This window comes from Cebus imitator, unplaced genomic scaffold (genome assembly GCF_001604975.1).
Source record: "Cebus imitator isolate Cc_AM_T3 unplaced genomic scaffold, Cebus_imitator-1.0 Scaffold550, whole genome shotgun sequence".
NCBI lineage: Eukaryota > Metazoa > Chordata > Mammalia > Primates > Cebidae > Cebus > Cebus imitator.
The window spans coordinates 353,892-372,859 of NW_016107865.1; the positions used below are offsets into that span (position 1 = coordinate 353,892).

Here is an 18,968-nt window from a genome sequence, read left to right on the forward strand (position 1 = left end):
CTCACATTGAAATGCATTTCATCCACTGCTTTGCTCAGGATGGGATTACAAAGCACAGGGCTGATAGGCACAGGACACTGGGTCACCTGCATCCATGCAAATAAGGGGACTGAGACCAGGAAAAGCAAGTCTTGGCTTGAGTCTTTCACACAGGGGGAAAGTTCCGACTTTCTCTTGAATGGCCTACTGTGAGCTAGGAGAAACTTTCCTCCTCTTTTCTTCCAGGTACTGTGTGAAATATGCTAGAAGCACATTTCCTCTGCTTGATAGTTCTATCCTAAGCTTAATTACTCTGTGAATGTGAAGGAGAACGTATTCCCATATCCTCAACTCTTTGAGAAGATGATTAGTGCTCTGGCTAAGCTGGCTAAAAAGCAGTTACTGGAAAGAGAAGTTCCCACTGGATCCTACCTCACACCTTAAGAAACTGATATGGAAGTAAATGCTGGGAAGGGTGTGGTCCCTTTAAATGATATGGAAGGAGGTAGGGAAGTGCTGAGTAGAGAAGGGCATGGTCCCTGGGTAGGGCTCCACCCTAGGGCCTATGCACATGGACCTAGGTGAAGACAGACATTTTTGTTTTTCTGGCCAGATGTTGCATTTCCCAAGACCACTCTAGCCTACCACACCCCTATCCTGTGCGTACAAAAAGCCTGAGACCCTAGCAGGCAGACATATAAGTAGCTGGACATGGAGACGAGCACATCAGCGGAGGAACACATGGGCAACTGGACGTTTAGAGGAATGCACTGACAGACACTGGCTAGCCAGCAGAACATGTGGAATTTGATTGGGGCAGTTGGAGGACAGCCCAGGCTGCCAAGCCACCTGACTCCAGGGGGAAACCATTCCCTTCTGGCTTCCCCATCTGCTGAGAGCCACTTTCACTCAATAAAACCTTGCACTCATTCTCCAAGTCCACGTGTGATCTGATTCTTCTGGTAGACAAAGGCAAGAACACCAGGATACAAAAAGCCATCTCTCCTCGTAATAAAACGGGTCTAATTGAGCTAACACAGGCCACCAACTGACGGCTAAACTAAAAGAGCACACTATAATACATGTCCACTGGGGCTTCAGCTGTAAACATTCACCCCTAGACATTTGTCCTGGCATCGGAGCCCCACAGCCTGCTCGTCTGTATGCTCCCCTAGAGGTTTGGGCAATGGGGCACTGAAGAAGTGAGCCACACCCCCACTGCTCGCCCTGCAATAAGGACAAGGGAACTTTTCCCATTTCAGAACCATTCCAAAGAAATGAGAAGCTTATATTTGAAAACAAAACCATAAAAGTATTAGAAGAAAATATGAAAGTATTTATTATAATCTCAGACAGAATCCTTTCCAAGCAGCAAGCAAAACGTGGAGCCACAGAACACAAGTTAATAAATTTGACTATATAAAATTTTAAAAAAATTGTATGGCCGAAATCCCTAGAAATAAAGTCAAAAATCAAATGGTAAAGAGGAAAAAATATTTGCAATGCATATTACAGATAGAGTGCTATATTCCTTAACATATCAAGATTTCCTACAAATCAGCAGAAAATATACCAACAACCCAGTAGAAAAATGGTAGAAATGCCCAATTTTACTCATGAAAAGGAAATGCAAATTAAAGTGAGATACAATTTTCTAACCCAACAGATTGGCAAAAAGTAAAATGTTTGATAACACTACATTGGTGAGGATTTAGGGGATTTCTCCTATACTCTTATATGTCAATTGTAGGAGTATAAATTGGAACAACTTCTTTGAGGAATAATTTGGCAATGTCTATCAAAAAGTTAATGTTTTCTCCCATTCAAGTCAGGTTTTAGAAATTTAGTTTACAAATATATTCTGGTATGATATTACATAGGTTCAAAAACGTTTATTGCAGCATTACTTGTAATAGAAAAACAAATGAGAACAAAGCCAACACCCATCAATAACAGACTTGATAAATAATATGTGGCACATCCATACAATGAATATTATGCAGTTACTACCAAGAATGGGGCTGCTGTGTATGCACTGATATGTTACAATTTCCCAGATATAGTAAGAGGAAAAACCAAGTAAAGTAGAGGATATAATATGCTTCCATTAGTAGCAGGAAGCACAGACTGTGTTTCCATAAAGCAGAGACTATGCAGATGAGTATACACTTGTATATGCATAGACTGTTTCTGGGAGGATCACAAGGCTGTGACAATAATGGCTGTCTCTGAGGAGGGAAACAGCCTCTGGGGAAAGGAGATAGACAGGAAGACATGTGTTTCATTGTTTACTCTTTTGAAGATTTAGAATTTTGTATTGTGTGCATGTATTACCTATTTTTAAAAATCATTTTTTCTTAAAAATTGAGCTTCCATAAGGATAAATGAGCTGGCATAATGCCATGGGGTGAGTCATGCTATTTCATACCTTTACGTTGTTAATACCTTTTGCTGGAAATGGCCTTTACCCTTCATTTCTCCAACTCACTCCTGCCTTTGGAAACCTTCTCTGACAGCTTCACTCTTGATCTGAATTTGATTCTATTCCCTCCAGTCTCCCAAGCCCCACAGCCTCAGGCATGCTTGGAGTTCAGTGGAGGCATACCTGGATTACTTGGTTGTAATCCTGGGCCTACTGGTTTGTCTGGACTGGGCCTGAGTTCCTTGATGGGAGAACCATGTCACAGCCGACGTTCCACCCCGATGCATGCACAGCACTGCCATGCTGTGGGCTTCAACCAGAGCCATGACTGGCTGACTGGATGGGCGGAAGGAGGGGTGCTTCCACAGCATCTGTTGCTTGTGGCCAGGCATTTTCATCTGCTTTATTCCCCGCCATAACCTTAGCATGCACAACAGGGCTTGGCACACAATAGATAGTCAATATTTGTTGAGTGAATAAATAAATGCCACCTAGAGGGAGAAGGAGGAAGAGTCAGCTGGTAAGAGGATGTTTGAACATGGTGGCAGAGAGGATAAGTAGGAGAAGACCCACAGCTTGGGCTACGGGCTCCAGGAAGTCAATGAAGGACGCTGCTTCAAAGCAGTTAGATATTTGCCTATAAGAATGACCTGGTAGAGTTACCATATGACCTGGTAATTCTAGATATTTCCCCAAGAGAAATGAAAACCTATGTCATGGAAAATCTTGTACGCAAATGTTCATAACAGCATTATTTGTAATAGCCAAAATGTTGAAATAATCCCGTTATCCATCAACTGATAAACAAGAAAATTAAATGTGGTATATCCATATAATGGAATAATATTGGGGTGATGCAAAAGTAATTGCGGTTATTTTCCATTAAAGGTAATGCACCAACCCAATATTAATCAGCAATAAAAAGGAATGAAGTACTGAACATATTTCCACACAGATGAAACCAAAGAACATTATGCAAGTAAAAGAAGCCAGTTGCAAAAGGCCACGTGTTGCCAGATGTGGTGGCTCATGCCTGTAATCCCAGCACTTTTCAGGACGGATCACCTGAGGACAGGAGTTCGAGCTTGGCCTGGCCAACATGGTGAAACCCTGTCTCTACTAAAAACACAAAAACTAGCCAGGTGTGGTGGCATGTGCCTGTAATCCCAGCTACTCAGGAGGCTGACAAGGGAGAATAGCTTGAACCTGGGAGGCAGAAGTTGCAGTGAGCTGAGATTGCGCCACTGCACTCCAGCCTGGGTGATGAAGTGAGACTCCATCTCAAAAATTAAAAAAAAAGCCGGGCGCGGTGGCTCACGCCTGTAATCCCAGCACTTTGGGAGGCCGAGGCGGGTAGATCATGAGGTCAAGAGATCGAGACCATCCTGGTCAACATGGTGAAACCCCGTCTCTACTAAAAATACAAAAAATCAGCTGGGCATGGTGGCGCGTGCCTGTAATCCCAGCTACTCGGGAGGCTGAGGCAGGAGAATTGCCTGAACCCAGGAGGCGGAGGTTGTGGTGAGCCAAGATCATGCCATCGCACTCCAGCCTGGGTAACAGGAGCGAAGCTCTGTCTCAAAATAAATAAATAAATAAATAAAATTAAAAAAAAATTTTAAAGACCACATATTATATGATTTTATTAATATGAAATGCCCAGAATAAGGAAATCTATAGCGATAGAAAGTAGATTAGTGGTTGCTAGGGTTGGGGGTGAGAGTTAGAGGAAAATTGAGAGTAACTGCTAAGGATTGAAGAGTTTTTTTTGGGGGGGTGTGATGGAAAATGTTATAAAATTGATTATGGTGATGATTGCACAACTCTATGAATATACTAAAATCACTGAATTGTACACTTGAACTGGGTCCATTGTATGGTATGTGAATTATATCACAAACTGTTAAAAAAAAAAAAAAAGAATTATCTGGAGCGTGAACCCAGAGGGCAGGCAGCCCAGCCCACATTCACAGCCTGTGCCCTGGAGTCAGGTGGGGCCGAGCCCAAGGAAGTCTTCTCAGTCACTCTTCCACCCTTGAAGCCAGGAAAAGGACCCTAGCAGCGGGTCCTGAGGGCCTTGGCTTGAGAGGAGCCTCTCTCATGGTCCTCAGGGCCAGTGGGGGAATGCAGCTCCGGGGTTCTAGGAGTGAGAAGGATTGTGGGACTTCTTTATTCCTATCCCTGCAAGAGCTGAGGGGCTCTCACTGGCTGGATGTTTGGGGTGGGTATGAGAGGAGAGCATGGCACAAGGCAAGGAAATATAAAGTAAGCTCAGTCATTCTATGTTTGTTGAGCACTCGCTATGCATCGCTATGCATCTGGCACAGTGTTAAACGTGAAGCAGTTGGAGTGCAAAGAAGCATAAGAGCGTCTCTGTCCTGGAAAACTTGCCAAAGCTGCCTGGAGACAGAGATGTGGTGCTAAAGCAACATGTGTGCTAGGACAGTGGCCCCCAAAGAAGACATGGGGAGGGATGTGTTTCCATTCCTGCAGGCAGCATTGTCCCATCTGCATGGCACCATTGGTGTGAGCGTGGGTCTTCCCTGAGTGCTTTTCCTGAGGGAGACCTGAGATGGGGGAGGTGCTTGAAGGGTGGAACCTGGGTGTTCTGTTCCAGGTTTTGGATTCCTGGAAGCGCATAGTTTCAGCACTGAATGAATGGGAACCATGAACAGAACTGCCCTACATATACAAAGGTGACAAGGCTTGTGGACCAGCCCACCAATGCCCATAGAGCTAGTAACAGACCCCAGCCATTGCACAGTGTGTCTGTGTCTCATCTTAAGGCTGTAATATTTAAACTACAGACAAGTACACTTACTTAATGATGGAGACATATTCTGAGAAATGCAATAGTAGGCAATTTCATCATTGTGTGAACATCATAGAGTGCACCTACACAAACCTCGATGGTATGGCCTATTACACACCTGGGCTGCATGGTATAGTCTATAGCTCCTAGGCTACAAACCTGTACAGCATGTTACTGCACTGAATACTGTAGGCAATTGTAACTCAATGGTATGTATTTGTAGTATATGTAAACATAGAAAAGGTACAGTAAAAATACTGCATAAGGCCAGGCGCGGTGGCTCATGCCTGTAATCCCACCACTTTGGGAGGCCAAGACGGGTGGATCATGAGGTCAGGATTTCAAGATCAGCTTGACCAACATGGTGAAACCTTGTCTTTACTAAAAATACAAAAAATGAGCTGGGCGTGGTGGCGGGTGCCTGTAATCTCAGCTACTTGGGAGCCTGAGGCAGGAAAATCGCTTGAACCAGGGAGGCAGAGGTTGCAGTGAGCCAAGATTGCACCACTGCACTCTAGCCCAGGCGACAGTGCAAGAGTCCTTCTCAAAAAAAACAAACAAAAAAAACTGCATAAATGATTTGTAAAAATGGTACACCTCTATAGTGCGCTTACCATGAATGAAGCTCGCAGGACTGGAGGTTGCTTGGGTAGGTGAGTGAGTGGTGAGTGGTGATGGGCTGGGACGTTGCTGTACACTACCGTAGACTTTGTAAACTTAGTCCACTAAATTTATTTTTCAAATTTTCTTTCTTCATAATAAATTAACCTTATCTTAGAATAACATTTTTACTTTACAAACTCTTATATCTTTAAAACTTCTGGACTCTGTTGTAATAACGGCTTAAAACACATTGTACAGCTGTACAAAAATATTTTCTTTCTTTATATCCTTAATCTATAATAGTTTTCTATTAATTTTTAAAAACTCATAACACATTTTTGTTAAAAATGAAGACACACACACATGAGCCTAGGCCTGCACAGGGTCAGGATCATCAGCGTCACTGTCTTCCACCTCCACATCTTGTCCCACTGGAAGGTCTTCGGGGCAATAACACACATGGAGCTGTCATCTCCTATGACAACAATGCCTTCTTCTAGATACCTCCTAAGGACCTGCCTGAGGCTGTTCTACAGTTAGCTTTATTTTTATTTTTGAGATGGAGTCTTGCTCTTGTCGCCCAGGCTGGAGTGCAGTGGCGCAATCTCAGCTTACTGCAACCTCTGCCTCCTGGTTCAAGCTTCTTCTGCCTCAGCCCCCTGAGTACCTGGGATTATAGGCGCCTGCCACCATGCCTGGCTAATTTTTGTACTTTTAGTAGAGATGGGGTTTCACCATGTTGGCCAGGCTGGTCTTGAACTCCTGACCTCAGGCAATCTGCTCGGCTCGGTCTCCCAACCTGCTGGGATTATAGGTGTGAGCCACCGTGCCTGGCCTATTTTTTTGTAATAAGTAGAAGGAGTTTACTCTAAGGTGACTAGTAAATACACACACCAGTAACAGAGTCATTTATTATCATGATAAGTATTATGTACTGTACATAACCATATGTGCTAGATTTTCACATGACTACGAGTGCAGTAGGTTTGTTTTCACCAGCATCTCCCAAACACATGAGTAATGTGTTACACTATGATGTTACAACAGCTAGAACGTTACTAGTCTATAGGAATGGTTCAGCTCCATTATCATCTTATGGGACCCCCATTGTGTATGAAGTTCATGGTTGACGGAAATGTCGTTATGAAGTGCATGACTATATGTTACAGATTATGTAAGGGTAACTGGGTTCCACGTTCCAAGTCAAAAAAGGTCTGGAACACAACTCCTTTGCTAGCAAAGTAGACACAGCAGCTCGTTCCCAGGGAAGTCCCCTGAAATACGTGAAGGGCCTGAATCACTGCTGAGCCAGACAGCATGGAGGAGAAGGCTCCAGTCTCATGGGAAGCTGGAGTGGGGCCTGCCCTAGAGACTCCGACCCTGCCTGAGGGCCCCATTTATCCCACCTGGCTGAGACCTTGGTGGATCCAGGACAGCTCAGATGCTGGAAGTCCGGGGACAAGAGAGCCAGGGGCCGCAGAGTCCTACCCAGCCTCATGCGATTCTGGCCCAGCTATGTATCTGGTACTAGAGCCATGAGCTTTTGGAGGAAGATGGGAATTGACACATGGGCAGCAGCCTGTGGCAATGGCAGAAGCAACCTCGGGGCTGGAAACAGAAGCTGTAATTATAGGAGAAAACACCCACAACAAATTCTGAAAGATGACCCTTTTGCTCCCTAGAACCAGGAAGGGGAAAGAAGGGGAAGCATGTTACCCTGGTAAAAACAGAGCAACGTGAAAGATGCTGTGCAGTCAGGCTGAAAATTAAACAGATGTGTTTCTTTAATTCAAAAGTTTAATTATTCTGATGTTTTCCATAACTTAATCTGAGCCATCACTTCGACTTTAATTATACATAATGAAATGGATTATTTACAGTAACTCACGTGACAGGAAAAACTGAGACGTGAGAATTGGTAGCTTGGCAACTGTTTTTAATTTCTCTTTTTATTTGGCCAATGTATATTGAGTACCTACTATGTTTCAGGCCTTGCCAGGGTCCTGTTAGTAAAAATATTGTGGCTCATGCCTGTACTTTAAACACTTGGAGAGGCCAAGGTAGGAGAATCACTTGAGCCCAGAAGTTTGAGACCAGTTTGGGCAACATAGGGAGACCCCCTCTCTACAAAAAATATAAATTAAAAATTAACCTGGTATGGTGGTGCATGCCTGTGGTCTCAGCTACTCCAGAGGCTGAGGTGGGCGGATTGCTTTAGCCCAGGAGATTGAGGCTGCAATGTGCTGTGATCACGCCACCGCCCTCCAGCCTGGGAGACAGAGTGAGAGTGAGATCCTGTCTCAAAAAAAAAAAAAAAAGTATTGTTAAAATACATAGTATGGGCTAGTTTCTTTCACTTCTTTCTCCTGTGTATTGCTCTCGATGATACCATGATACCATGTAGCAGGAATTATTTTCCCTGATTTATATAAGTGAGTGGAACTGAGATTCTGAAAGGCTAGGTAAATTGTCTAAGGTCACTCAGCAAAACTCCATTTTGTTTTGTTTTTTACCATCTATGTGCTTCAAACAGAGACCTATGGACCAACTTTCCTAATCTTACTACCTTTCTTTCACGCTTTATACAGGAAAAGTCAACTTTTCCTAAGGGAAACGTTGTTCATTATTTTGAGCAGGAAAGTAAATGACCAAAATTGCACTTTGGGGAAATTAACGTAAGCTTCTGTAGGATGCACTGGGGGCCATAACCCAGGCCAGAGGCAAAGACCTTAAGCCAGGGGAGTAGCCACAAACCTGGGAAGGGGACCAGCAGGAGGCACTTGGAGGCTGGAAGGGGCTTGACAAATGTTTGGACGTGGGGGAAGAAAAGGGCGGCCTTGCCATCTTGGGATTGGGATGCAGGGGACACAAGGGACGCTGGCAGGCAGCATGGCCTGGGTCAAACCCCTCACTCTCTGAGCCTTAGTGTCCCTGTCCCTGTGCCTCGAAGGGGCTCTAAACAGCTGATTGAGCAGTCTCTGTTCAGTGACATGTAAACTGGGATGGTTCTGGGTTTCTTCCATGCACTGTTGTAATTTTTTCCTTTTTTGAACATTCACTGTTTTCACTTGGCCTCTGCTAAAATTCCCTTTCTTGTTCCTCAATGTCTTGCTTTCTGGTCACATTCCTAGTCCTCCATGGTTTAAAGCTTCCATCTCAAACTCAGTCTCTCCGGGCCTGAGCCTGGCGGCTGGGGCTGAGACTGAGATTTGAGCGTGGGCGTGGGGGGCCATGGCTGCCAGCTGCTCCTCCGTCTTGTCCTTGGGTGGACAGAAGAGGAGGCGGGAAAGGAGAAGGGGCATGCTACGTAGCTGCCCTTGTTGCTGTTGAGATGGAGCAGGGATCCTCTCCTAGGGACCCGATGAGCGCCCCCAAGCATGGAAATGAAGAAAAATTTGGAGTTCCTTCAAGAGCAATTTCAGGCACCCAGCCAGCCTGAGAAGTAAGTAAGTAATTTATGCCAGCGGGTGATGGTAGCCTTGAACAATAGCCAAGGAAGTTAGAGCCCTGCGTTGTTTGGTTCCCTACAGAAACTAAAGACAACATCTTAACACATGTCCCAGAGTTATCCTTCAGAAACCTAGGCGCCCTCGCACCGAGAGCCCCCATTGGACTCAGATACAGAGGAACTGAAGGCTGAATTGTGATCACCATTTTCTGTTCTAAATTTCTTCCGGAGGGGTAGGCTCATCGCTCGAGCAGAGACCACCAGGCAGGCTTTGTGTGGGCAACCAGGCCGTTTTATTTTGCTCTTGGGGGCATGCAGGCCAAGTCCGAGAAAGGAGTTAGGTGAGGGCGTAGGAACGGGGACTGTTACATAGGTTGGGGCAAATGGTCAGTTAAAGGTGGTCATCTATTTTAGGGAGGAGGAAGTCACAAGGGTAGGGGTCATCTATTACCAACAGGCATGGTCATAGGGTGGGGGTTATCGGTTATAAGTAGAGGGGAGGGTGCAGTAAATTATATAGTGCAGGGGTGGGGGTCTTGAGAAACCTAATGCCGAGGGGGAAATTTCATAAGGCTGAGCAGGAACAGTGGTCGAATGTTGCAGGGGGAGAGCAGTCAGTTGAGGCAGGAACCAGTGATTTTGCTTCTCTTTGTGGCCATCTGGTTACTTCAGACTTTCTGGCTCCTGGAGGCCATCAGGAAGTGTACGTGCAGGTCACCAAGGCTATAATGGCCAGGCTTGGACTTGGAGGCCTGACAAGTGGCATGGAGGGAGTCACATTCCCAACCAGGTAATACTTTTTTCTACTGATCTCAAAATTTTAAACAGAGCTTCTCTTCCTTACCCAACTGCAAATCTGAATCCGGCTGTTAACCACATTTTCCTTACCACCACCACTTCAGGACATCCCGCTCCTTCAGGCCAAAACCTATGTGTCACCTCCATGTATGTTTCCGAAGCTATCATGGAGGTCGGTCAGGATTTCAGCATTAGCTGCCTGGTCCTTCCTGCTTGATGCCCTTGCAAATAAATGCCTTCCTTTCTATTGCTGCAGAAACCTCAGTGTGGATATCTGGTTTTATTGCACCAGGTGAATGGACCCCAGTTTGGTTCCATTACATTGTCTCCCTCTATCCCTCGTTGGTGACCTCCACATAGCCGGTGCCTAAAGCTGGTTCACCTGTGGGGCATCTGTGTAGTTTTCAGAGCGCCTGTGGGGTCTTGTCCAGACTGGGAGGTTCTGCCTCAACTCCCCACCTTCTTCACTGCATTCCTGCCCCCGGCCTTGGGCTGCTGGGCTCTTCTCCCCAAGCTGGCCCAGGAACAGGAGAGATGGTCCAAGCCCAGCTGCCTTCCACTACCTCCTCTCCTGCCTTTACTGCACCATGGAGAGGCGACAGGCCAGTCTTTGGCCACCCTCTCTCTGCTCTGCTGTTGCTCTTTCTCGGTGGAGACTAGACCCCAGCCCGCATTTGTTCACATGCCACATCTTGTGCCCTGGCACAGGGCTGCGTAGAGCAGAAAAGCATCATGAAGGGCAACACCTGCATCACTCCCCACTGGGCAGAAGCCTCACAACTCCAGTAATCTTCCTTCACAGCCTCCTTCAACAGCTGGAGGGGCGGTGGTGAGGGGTGGTCAGAGGACAGAGTCTTCCACCTCGAGTCACCCATGAGGACGGGTCTGCTCCCAGCTCTCGGATCTTGTCTTTACAACGAGTGCCAATTAATTCCCAAGTCTGAGTCCTGCTCATTGATTCAGGACATCACTCCCACTTCCGCCCCTGTTTCTGGGAATGACAAGCCTGGCTACAGGGTGACTGAGACCACTAGGTGTGGACTACACACTCATGTCTAGCTCTTACTGTTATCTCTGGGTCTCGGCTTTCTCTTTTGACTTCTCTTTTGGAGCTCTCGGTTGAGACGCTCGGTGAGTGTGGACTTTTAAGGTGAACTCTGAGCTGACCAACACTGGCCAGTTGATTTCTTGGGTACCATGCAGTCACAAAAGCAGGTAATCAAAGAACACACAGTCCTGTGGTGTTTAGAGTCTCCCTTGACGACTGCTAAAGCCTCTGTTTGATTTCTTGCATGGCAACAAAACCTGGAGGGGAAGCTGAGTGGCACCTGAAGTAAACTTTGGGTGTGAGACGGGATTCAGGTCGTGGCTCATGTGCTGGAGGTACACACAGTTGTGACCATCAAGTATGCAAGAAGCCATCATTCTCCTGGCTCTCCTGGGTGCCATGTCAGGTGGGAACTCAGTTTTGCTTTGGAATGGCTTGCTTACTTGGTCTGCATAATACCATTGTATGACAATGTCCCCCAAAGAGGAAATTGCTCCTGGGAGGCTTGTTCAACTGAGGGCTTAGCTGCAATTATGAGTGAGGTTATGCAGCTCCAAGGAGCCCTGGGGGGACGGGTAGGAGCCCTGGAGAAGAGAGATGCTTAGAGAGCCTACTCTCGTGTATGTTGGTAGAGACTTCACTTTCCCTCTTGGGTTAACTGGCCTGCATTTGGTAGTCCTCCTGAGAGCTAAGGTTGGGAAAATAATTTTCATGGCAGAGTTTTGTGTGCACGTCAGGTCAGTCTTTGTGGAGATTCTGGCCAGGCAATTTGAGGTTGCCAAGTGATCCTGTGAGGAAACTGTTACTGAGGGGCTGTCTTCCTCTTGGACAAAGCAAACACCGTCTGACAGAGGGGCCAAAGACTCAATCTAGCCATCCTGTCACTCCCTCTTCCTCCTTCAAGGGCATCAGGAATCTTGGATGATCTTATGAATGTCAGGCTGGATTATTAAAATTGCACTTTAAAAATTAAACTTTATTTCTGACTAGGTAGTATATGCATAATGTATAGAATTTAATCATGTTAAATCTGCAGATTAATTTAGGGATAATTTACATCTTTGATGAGTTATATGGTAAAACACTTAGAAGAGTGTCTGAGTACACAGTAAATGCTTAGTAAATGTTAGTGAGTGTTATTGATCCTCTTGGGTCTTCCTAATCCAAGAACAGGTTTCTAGATACTTATTTGAGTCTTCATTTGTTTTCCTTAAGAGTATTTTGAGGTTTCCTTCATATAGATTTTGCACGTTCTGATTATAGTTATTTCTAGTTCTTTTACTTTTTCTTTTTTCACATTTGTAAATGGAATCTCTTCCTTCCTACATCTTTCAACCGAATGTTGTATGAGGTATGGAAATCTACTAACAAATTGTCTTATTATTTGGCATGATTTTTCAGGTGATTCTCATGAATTTCCCACGTTTGAAAAGAATGAACATTTATATTATTCCTCTCCTGTTTCTATAGCTCCTATTTTTTTCTTATCTAACGGCCAGGCCCGGACATTCTGATCATTTTAAAATAATGACAAGAGTATAAATTCCTGTCTTGTTCCCCATTAAGCATGATGTTAACTTTTGGTGTGGGAGAGAAATGTTTTACATGTTAAGGAGGTGGCTTTTATTCTTATTAATATAAGAATATTAGAGTATTTATTTCTAAATACACATACAATAAAAATATAAGAATATTAATTTCTAAACAGAAATGGATTTTTAAATGAAATGCTTTTTCAAGATCTATGAAAATGACCATTTAATTTCCTCTTCAATCTGCTAATAAGATAAATAAATAACTGGGTTTCCTAACATTGAGCCCTCTTCTATCTTGGACTCTTCAGCTAAGCAGAGGGCAGGGTATCCTGTGAATGTGAAGTGGGCCATGAGTAGTTCAGAGTGTCACTTGAAGTAAACATTTCAGATTTCCCCCAGAAACGTGGGCTTTTAGGGCCGTATCATTTGAGTTGAGGTGCCTTTTATTGTGATGGGGAAAGAGTGAGGTTAAGAAGAACCCAATTTCTTATACTGAACCCTATCATTTGGAACTTTATTACAAGTGTGAAAGGGACAGATCACAAAGGTTTGCAGGAAATACTTGAGATTTCTTATTTAAAACACACAGTAGACTCCCTTAGGTCAAATCTTATTTTTGGAAGGGCTGCTGTGATGCAAACTGTTTCTCTCTCACTGTCTTCTGTGAGTCTGGGAACCTGCTTATTATCCTCACACGCCAACACCTGTGTTACAGAGGATTCTAGTGGGGCAGCCACATCAGCACCCCTTCAGGGTGCTGGAAGCAGGTGTCACTATAGTAACTCAAATAAAGTAACATACAGTAAAAAAATTACCCGGGCATGATGGCGGGTGCCTGTAATCCCAGCTACTTGGGAGGCTGAGATGGGAGAATCGCTTGAACCTGGGAGGTGGAGGTCGCAGTGAGCCGAGATCGCACCATTGCATTCCAGCCTGGGTGACAGAGTGAGACTCCATCTCAAGTACAGGAATGTATGAGTAAGTGAATGAATGAATGAATGAAGTAACATACAGCATCCTCTTTCCTTTCATGTTCTAACTCTTATGCTTCCTTCAAGGCCCAACTCAAGCCCCACCCCTCTCATGGAGCATTCCTGGATTGACCTAGGAAACAGCATGGAGCTGTCCTTGGAGTCAGATGCCTGGGATTGGAAGGATCTTTCATGGAATTAGTCTCTCAGACCCAGGAATTATCAGTTATGATGAATTCAAGAAAATCAATGGGTATACTCCCAGCAAAGAAAATCAGGAGCTATCAATAGGCAATATTTGAGGAGTGTGGCTTCTCCACAGTCCCCAGCTCCCCAAAGGAGCTGCACTAAGGTTGGGAGCCACAGTGATCTCCCCACTCGGGGTGAGGCTATAGAGAGCCCTGCGTGGAGCTTAGCAAGCCCCTCCTACCTGAGCCCACACCACGCTCATACTCACACTCCAGCACAATTCTTCATGTTTTTCCCAAAACAGCCTCTTACAGATTGCATCATCCAGATCTAACATCCAGATTGAAGGTCAATTTCCTCCCAGCCCCCAGAGCCATGTTGTTGCAGTGTCCCAGGGTCACTGAATAACTGTGCTGCACCCTGTGTGCATGCTCATGTGACAGGCATAGAGTGACCGACTGTCTGCAGTAGGTATGTGTAGTCTGCTAGCTACAAGATCCAGATGCCATGAGCCAGGGCCCTCCATGACCACTCCCTTAGTGTATGATCTCAGATGTGCGCAATGGTGACAGCAATACCTCCATCGGAGGATTGTGCTGGGAGTGAGAGGCATCAGGGAGTCAAGGAGCTAGCACTGTGCCCGCTGAGCAGGTGCTTGGTAAATGCAGGTGGGTACTTATTTTAGTCTATTCATTTGGGCTAGGCACTACCTTACCCCAGGCTATCATTGAGAAAAACATAGCAAGTACTAACTTTGTCTGTTGCCTGGAGGGGCACAAGTCACTGGGGAGGGCTAGAGGGGGCAAGGGAAGAATCTGGGTGAGAGGGTGGGCATTCCATGAGACAGATTGCCAGTCTTCTATTTCCTATATGGCTGTCTTTGTCTTGCTAAACAGTGAGGAAACACTCTCATGAACAGCTCAGGGAGGTGCCCTGGTGACTTTCACTTGTGAGAAAAGAGAATGGGAGGGAATGATGCCCCAAATACCCAACCCATCAAAGCCGTAGATTGTTTTGCTCATTTTGAAAAACTATTTTTGAGAGCTTTGTCTTTAAATACTCCAACCATACTCTTTTGCTCCTGGTTTTTACCATAAGAATGCTATAATATTAAAGTCAATTTTAATAGATTTTTAAAAATCTATTCATATTCACCTCAACCTAAACTTTAGCTGTTTTGATATTTCTGAGTCCTTGCACAGTCCTTGTCCATAAAACTTGATAATTCTGCGAGCGACAATAACTTATGCATTATGCATTTTAGCCTCTAAACTAAATAAGATGACTTTAGATTTATAAAAGCTTGTATCAGTGAATGTGCTTAATATTTCAATTTTTTTCATTTCCATTTACTCCTCTGCACTCACCCCACCCCCCACCAACTGAAAGAAAACATCTTGGCTTGTTTGTTTCTAGAACATTTATACCTTTTAGCAGGACAGAGCTTTCTACTGTCCCTACCCACCCCCGTGCCTCCTACTTGTTCAGGGTTTTGTTCCCAGGGTCTGATAGTGGCCAAGATTGGGAAGCTGGCTGGGAAAAGGGACCTGTGTAAATCTTGGCTCTGTTATTTATTATTTGCTGCGTGGATTTCAGCTCAGTTTCCCCATCTGTAAAATGACATTAATACCTGTCTGGGAGAGGTGTTTGAGGAGTAAATGAAAGACAAGGTTTTACATTTTGTACCTATTTGTAACATTGGGCTGCTGTAACAAACTACCACAAATTGGGTACCTTGAAAACAACAGAAATTTATCCTCTCACAGCTCAGCAGACTAGAAGTCCGCAATCAAAGGGTTAGCAGGGTTGGTTTCTGCTAGGGCTCTGAGGGAACATCTGCCCCATGCCCACCTCCTAGCTTCTGCTGTTTGCTTTCCATTGCCAGGTTTGCAGTGGCATCACTCGTCTCTGCCACCATTAGATCATGGCCTTTTCCCCTCTGTGCGACTGTCCTGACTTCTTTTTTTCACATACCAGTCTTTTATTTCACTACCAGTCTTTGATTTCCATTAAGATATGAAAGGATTCAACAACGATGGAGACTGTGTTCCTTATGGAGGGGCTCAGGTCAAGATCGTGGGGGGAGAGCAGTGTGCCCTCTTCCTCAGTGGTACATGCGTAGCTGCGCGTGCTTGAGCTTCTTGTAGGAAACGGAGTAGCTGAAGATCACACAGCCTGCCAGCACCATGGTAACCCCTGAGAGGCTCCCCTTCTTCATGTTGCTGTGCTTGCTGCAGTACTGGTAGTAACCTCTTCAAAACACTTTGGCAATGCCACGAGAGCTGAAGTCTTGCATCAAGATCCAGCTTGGCGGCTCCCCTAGTTTGACTTCCAGAAGTTTCTTGTCCTTCACTGGTACAAGTGACGCCATCTTGGAGTCCTGGTGTCCGCTGTATGTGTCCTGTTTTCTTATGGGGACACTGGCCACTGGATTTAGGACCCACCCTCATCCAGTATGACTGCCTCTCAACTCATTGCACCCATGAAGACTATTTTCAAATAAGGTCATTCTTGGCTGGGCATGGTGTCTCACACCTATAATCCCAGCACTTTGGGAGGCTGAGGCAAGTGGATCACTTGAGGCTAGGAGTTCAAGTCCAGCCTGGCCACCATGATGAAACCCTGTCTGCCTCTAATCCCAGCTGCTTAGGAGGCTGAGGCATGAGAATCGCTTGAACCCGGGAGGCAGAGGTTGCAGTGAGCCAAGATCGCGCCAGCCTGAGCAACAGAGCAAGACTCTGTCTCAAAAAACCAAAACCGAAAACAAATAGGGTCATTCTGCAGTTCCGGGTGGGACACTGTTCAACCCACAACAATGACTATTACTATAGACGCATGAGAGAACACAGCTTGTTCCTTTTCTCTGCATTGGCAAAGTCTTGCACTGTCATAGAGACCTTAGAATGGTCCCAAGGCTTTCCTGGAAGAAATGTGTTTTCTCTTAAATATAAAATTCCCTGCCTGTAAGGCAGCCCAAGGCAATTCACATGCCATCACAAGCCTCTTGTTTCCTCCTTTATGGAATGGCTGTTAATCTACCAAACAAGACGTTTTGATGGTGCCTCTGCATGATGCCTACACAGTCCAGTAAAAACCACAAATTGTCCTTGAGATTGCTAATGGTTGTGGAGAGATTTACCATGATTTTGGTGTTCTAGAGAACATGCATACTCAATTCTCAGGTGACCTCTAGATTACTGACACAAAGAAGGAAAACAAACTCGTGTAAGCTACAGGGTCCTGACAAGAGAGAAGATGACGTTATCAGGAGAGGTCCTTTAGGTGGGTGTCTATCTCCTAAGGTGTCACATTTCTCCTCCGCTGCTCCTCCCAAAGGCTGGAAGAAAAGAGGAGGGAAGCAGGGAGAGAAGAGAAAAGCAGCAGCTTTATTTACCGAGTGACAGGAGCAGATTTCTTGGTTGTTTGGAAGTGGTTGTTTTCTTGGCTTCCAGGAGATCTCACATATCCATTGCCAGCACTTGGCAAGAGCGTTTGTTCTTGGGGAGTGACCAGCTCTCATCGTCACCCCGAGCCACTACATGAAGCCACAAACCAAGCTGTTAAGTGTCTGTTCCCAGCAAAAGGCTTTGTGTTCATGTCAGCCTGCACCCTTTTTGCTCCACAGGGGGAGAGGCGCAACACCTAATCTTCTTACCTGCTACAGGCGCCGTCGCAGAGAATTCTCCACCTGGGACTTTGGTGCACAACTTTTCTGTGAAATTAGCAGCATCACTGTCGCCTGTGATCCCAGGATTTCCCCTGATAATCAACTCTAATCCCCTCACAGAAGCCTTCAGGGTGAATTGGCTGACAGGCACTGACTTTGAGGTAAGCAGCAACTTACCATCGTGGGTGCTGTCTGCAAAGAGGTAATCCTGAAAATAAGGGTGGATGGGATTCCAGATCGGTGATAGATTCCTCTGTTCTGGTTTAATCTTCCCTCTTGTAAGACCCAGAATTCCTGTTTGAGGCATCCCAGGGCTTCTGTGCGAAGATGCCCATATAGCCTTCAGACCGTCTCCATTCCACACAGTTCACATAAGCATTATGCTCAATGTGTTGCAAACAGAAAGCTGCTTCTTATTGCCTCCACCCCGCACATGACATCAGACGTTAGGTGTGCCTACAGTATCTAAATTCTTTAGGTGGAACTGTTTGGATATTAATCTCCTTAAACGCCATGCTCTGGTGAACTTGTGTCTAGTGATTCTGCTTTCCTGTAAGTCTGATTGTTTCAGAGACAATCTAAGAGGAGATTTATTTAATAAGGAAGCTATATACCCTTTAATAAAAATATATGTCTAAATGTCCATCCCTACCATGTGAATGTTTCCTCTTGGATAATTCAGACCCAACCATTGACATTCAGGAGGCACGCCTCTGTGGCTCTGTTTTCTAGTTTGTCATTTGAATCTTTTCCAAAGTTGTCACTTCCCCAAAGCGGGTACAAGCCTGTTTCTTGCATGCTTGCCGCTGGTAACCGTAGAGGCCTTCGCAGGTGTCTTTAGGGTCCCAGTGGCAGGATCAGCCTATGCTTCAGTATTCCCTGTCCCTACCTCCTTCCTCAACTGGCCTGGGAACTTCCTGCTGCTATCATCAGCTCTGCCATTGGACCTGCCATTCCTCTGGGGTCCTTATGGGACCCAGTGGACTCAGGCCTGCTTGGCCTAGGCTTGGTTGCTTCTCTGAGATTCCCACTAGGTGTTCTTAAACCCAGCTCATCATTAGAGTCACTATGGGAGCTTTGACAAAGTGTGCACATTGGGGCCCTGTAGCAGACCTGCAGAACCCACGACTGGAGGCCGGAGCCCAGGCTCCTGGTGTTCTCATCACCCCAGGGGAGCCCTCGGGGAGGAGAGGAGCACACATTCAGTCTACGGTGCAGCATGTGGTTTACATTCCTGGGTCCCAGATGCTGGTTCTGTGACTTACCTGCTCTGTGCACTGACTCCCTAGACACCCAGTTTATCTTTAACAGCGGCTGCTGCTCCTCAGTTCCTGTAAGCCTTGTCAGTTGCTTACCCTTATAGAGCGCGTTGTGTACGCCGGGTACTGTTGACAGGTCTTTGCATGTGTTTGTTTTTCTAATCTCAAAAGCGTAAGGATTGTATCTATCTTATGACCTCCTTTTCACAGATGGGGAACATGAAGCACAGAGAGGTT

General features: G+C 45.5%; 1 protein-coding gene, 1 long non-coding RNA gene and 1 pseudogene across 10 annotated transcripts in view; 1 reads left to right on the forward strand and 2 right to left on the reverse strand.

The window, feature by feature from the left end:
- The window catches only part of CDHR3 (cadherin related family member 3), a 120,114-nt gene that overhangs the window by 41,597 nt on the left and 59,549 nt on the right, over window positions 1-18,968 (forward strand). For 6 of the 8 annotated variants that reach the window (XM_017515434.2, XM_017515432.2, XM_017515435.2 and 3 more), the window contains exons 1-2: window positions 11,368-11,516; window positions 17,431-17,633. In XM_017515434.2, the coding sequence (XP_017370923.1) occupies window positions 11,471-11,516; window positions 17,431-17,633 (249 nt within the window). In that variant the 5' untranslated portion in view covers window positions 11,368-11,470. Of the gene's footprint in view, window positions 1-11,367; window positions 11,517-17,430; window positions 17,634-18,968 lie in introns of those variants that run through there. The other 2 variants (XM_017515433.2, XM_037733831.1) reach the window with 2 other exon arrangements.
- LOC108293836 lies at window positions 9,535-11,281 on the reverse strand. Of its 2 annotated transcripts, none has more exons than XR_001820827.1 (2): window positions 11,129-11,281; window positions 9,535-10,016 (listed from the first exon to the last, which is right to left on the reverse strand). It is a non-coding gene; the product is annotated as an uncharacterized LOC108293836 (long non-coding RNA). The 2 variants fall into 2 exon arrangements; XR_005197851.1 differs by having other exon boundaries at window positions 11,112-11,281.
- Window positions 15,606-16,266, reverse strand: LOC108293839 (annotated as a pseudogene).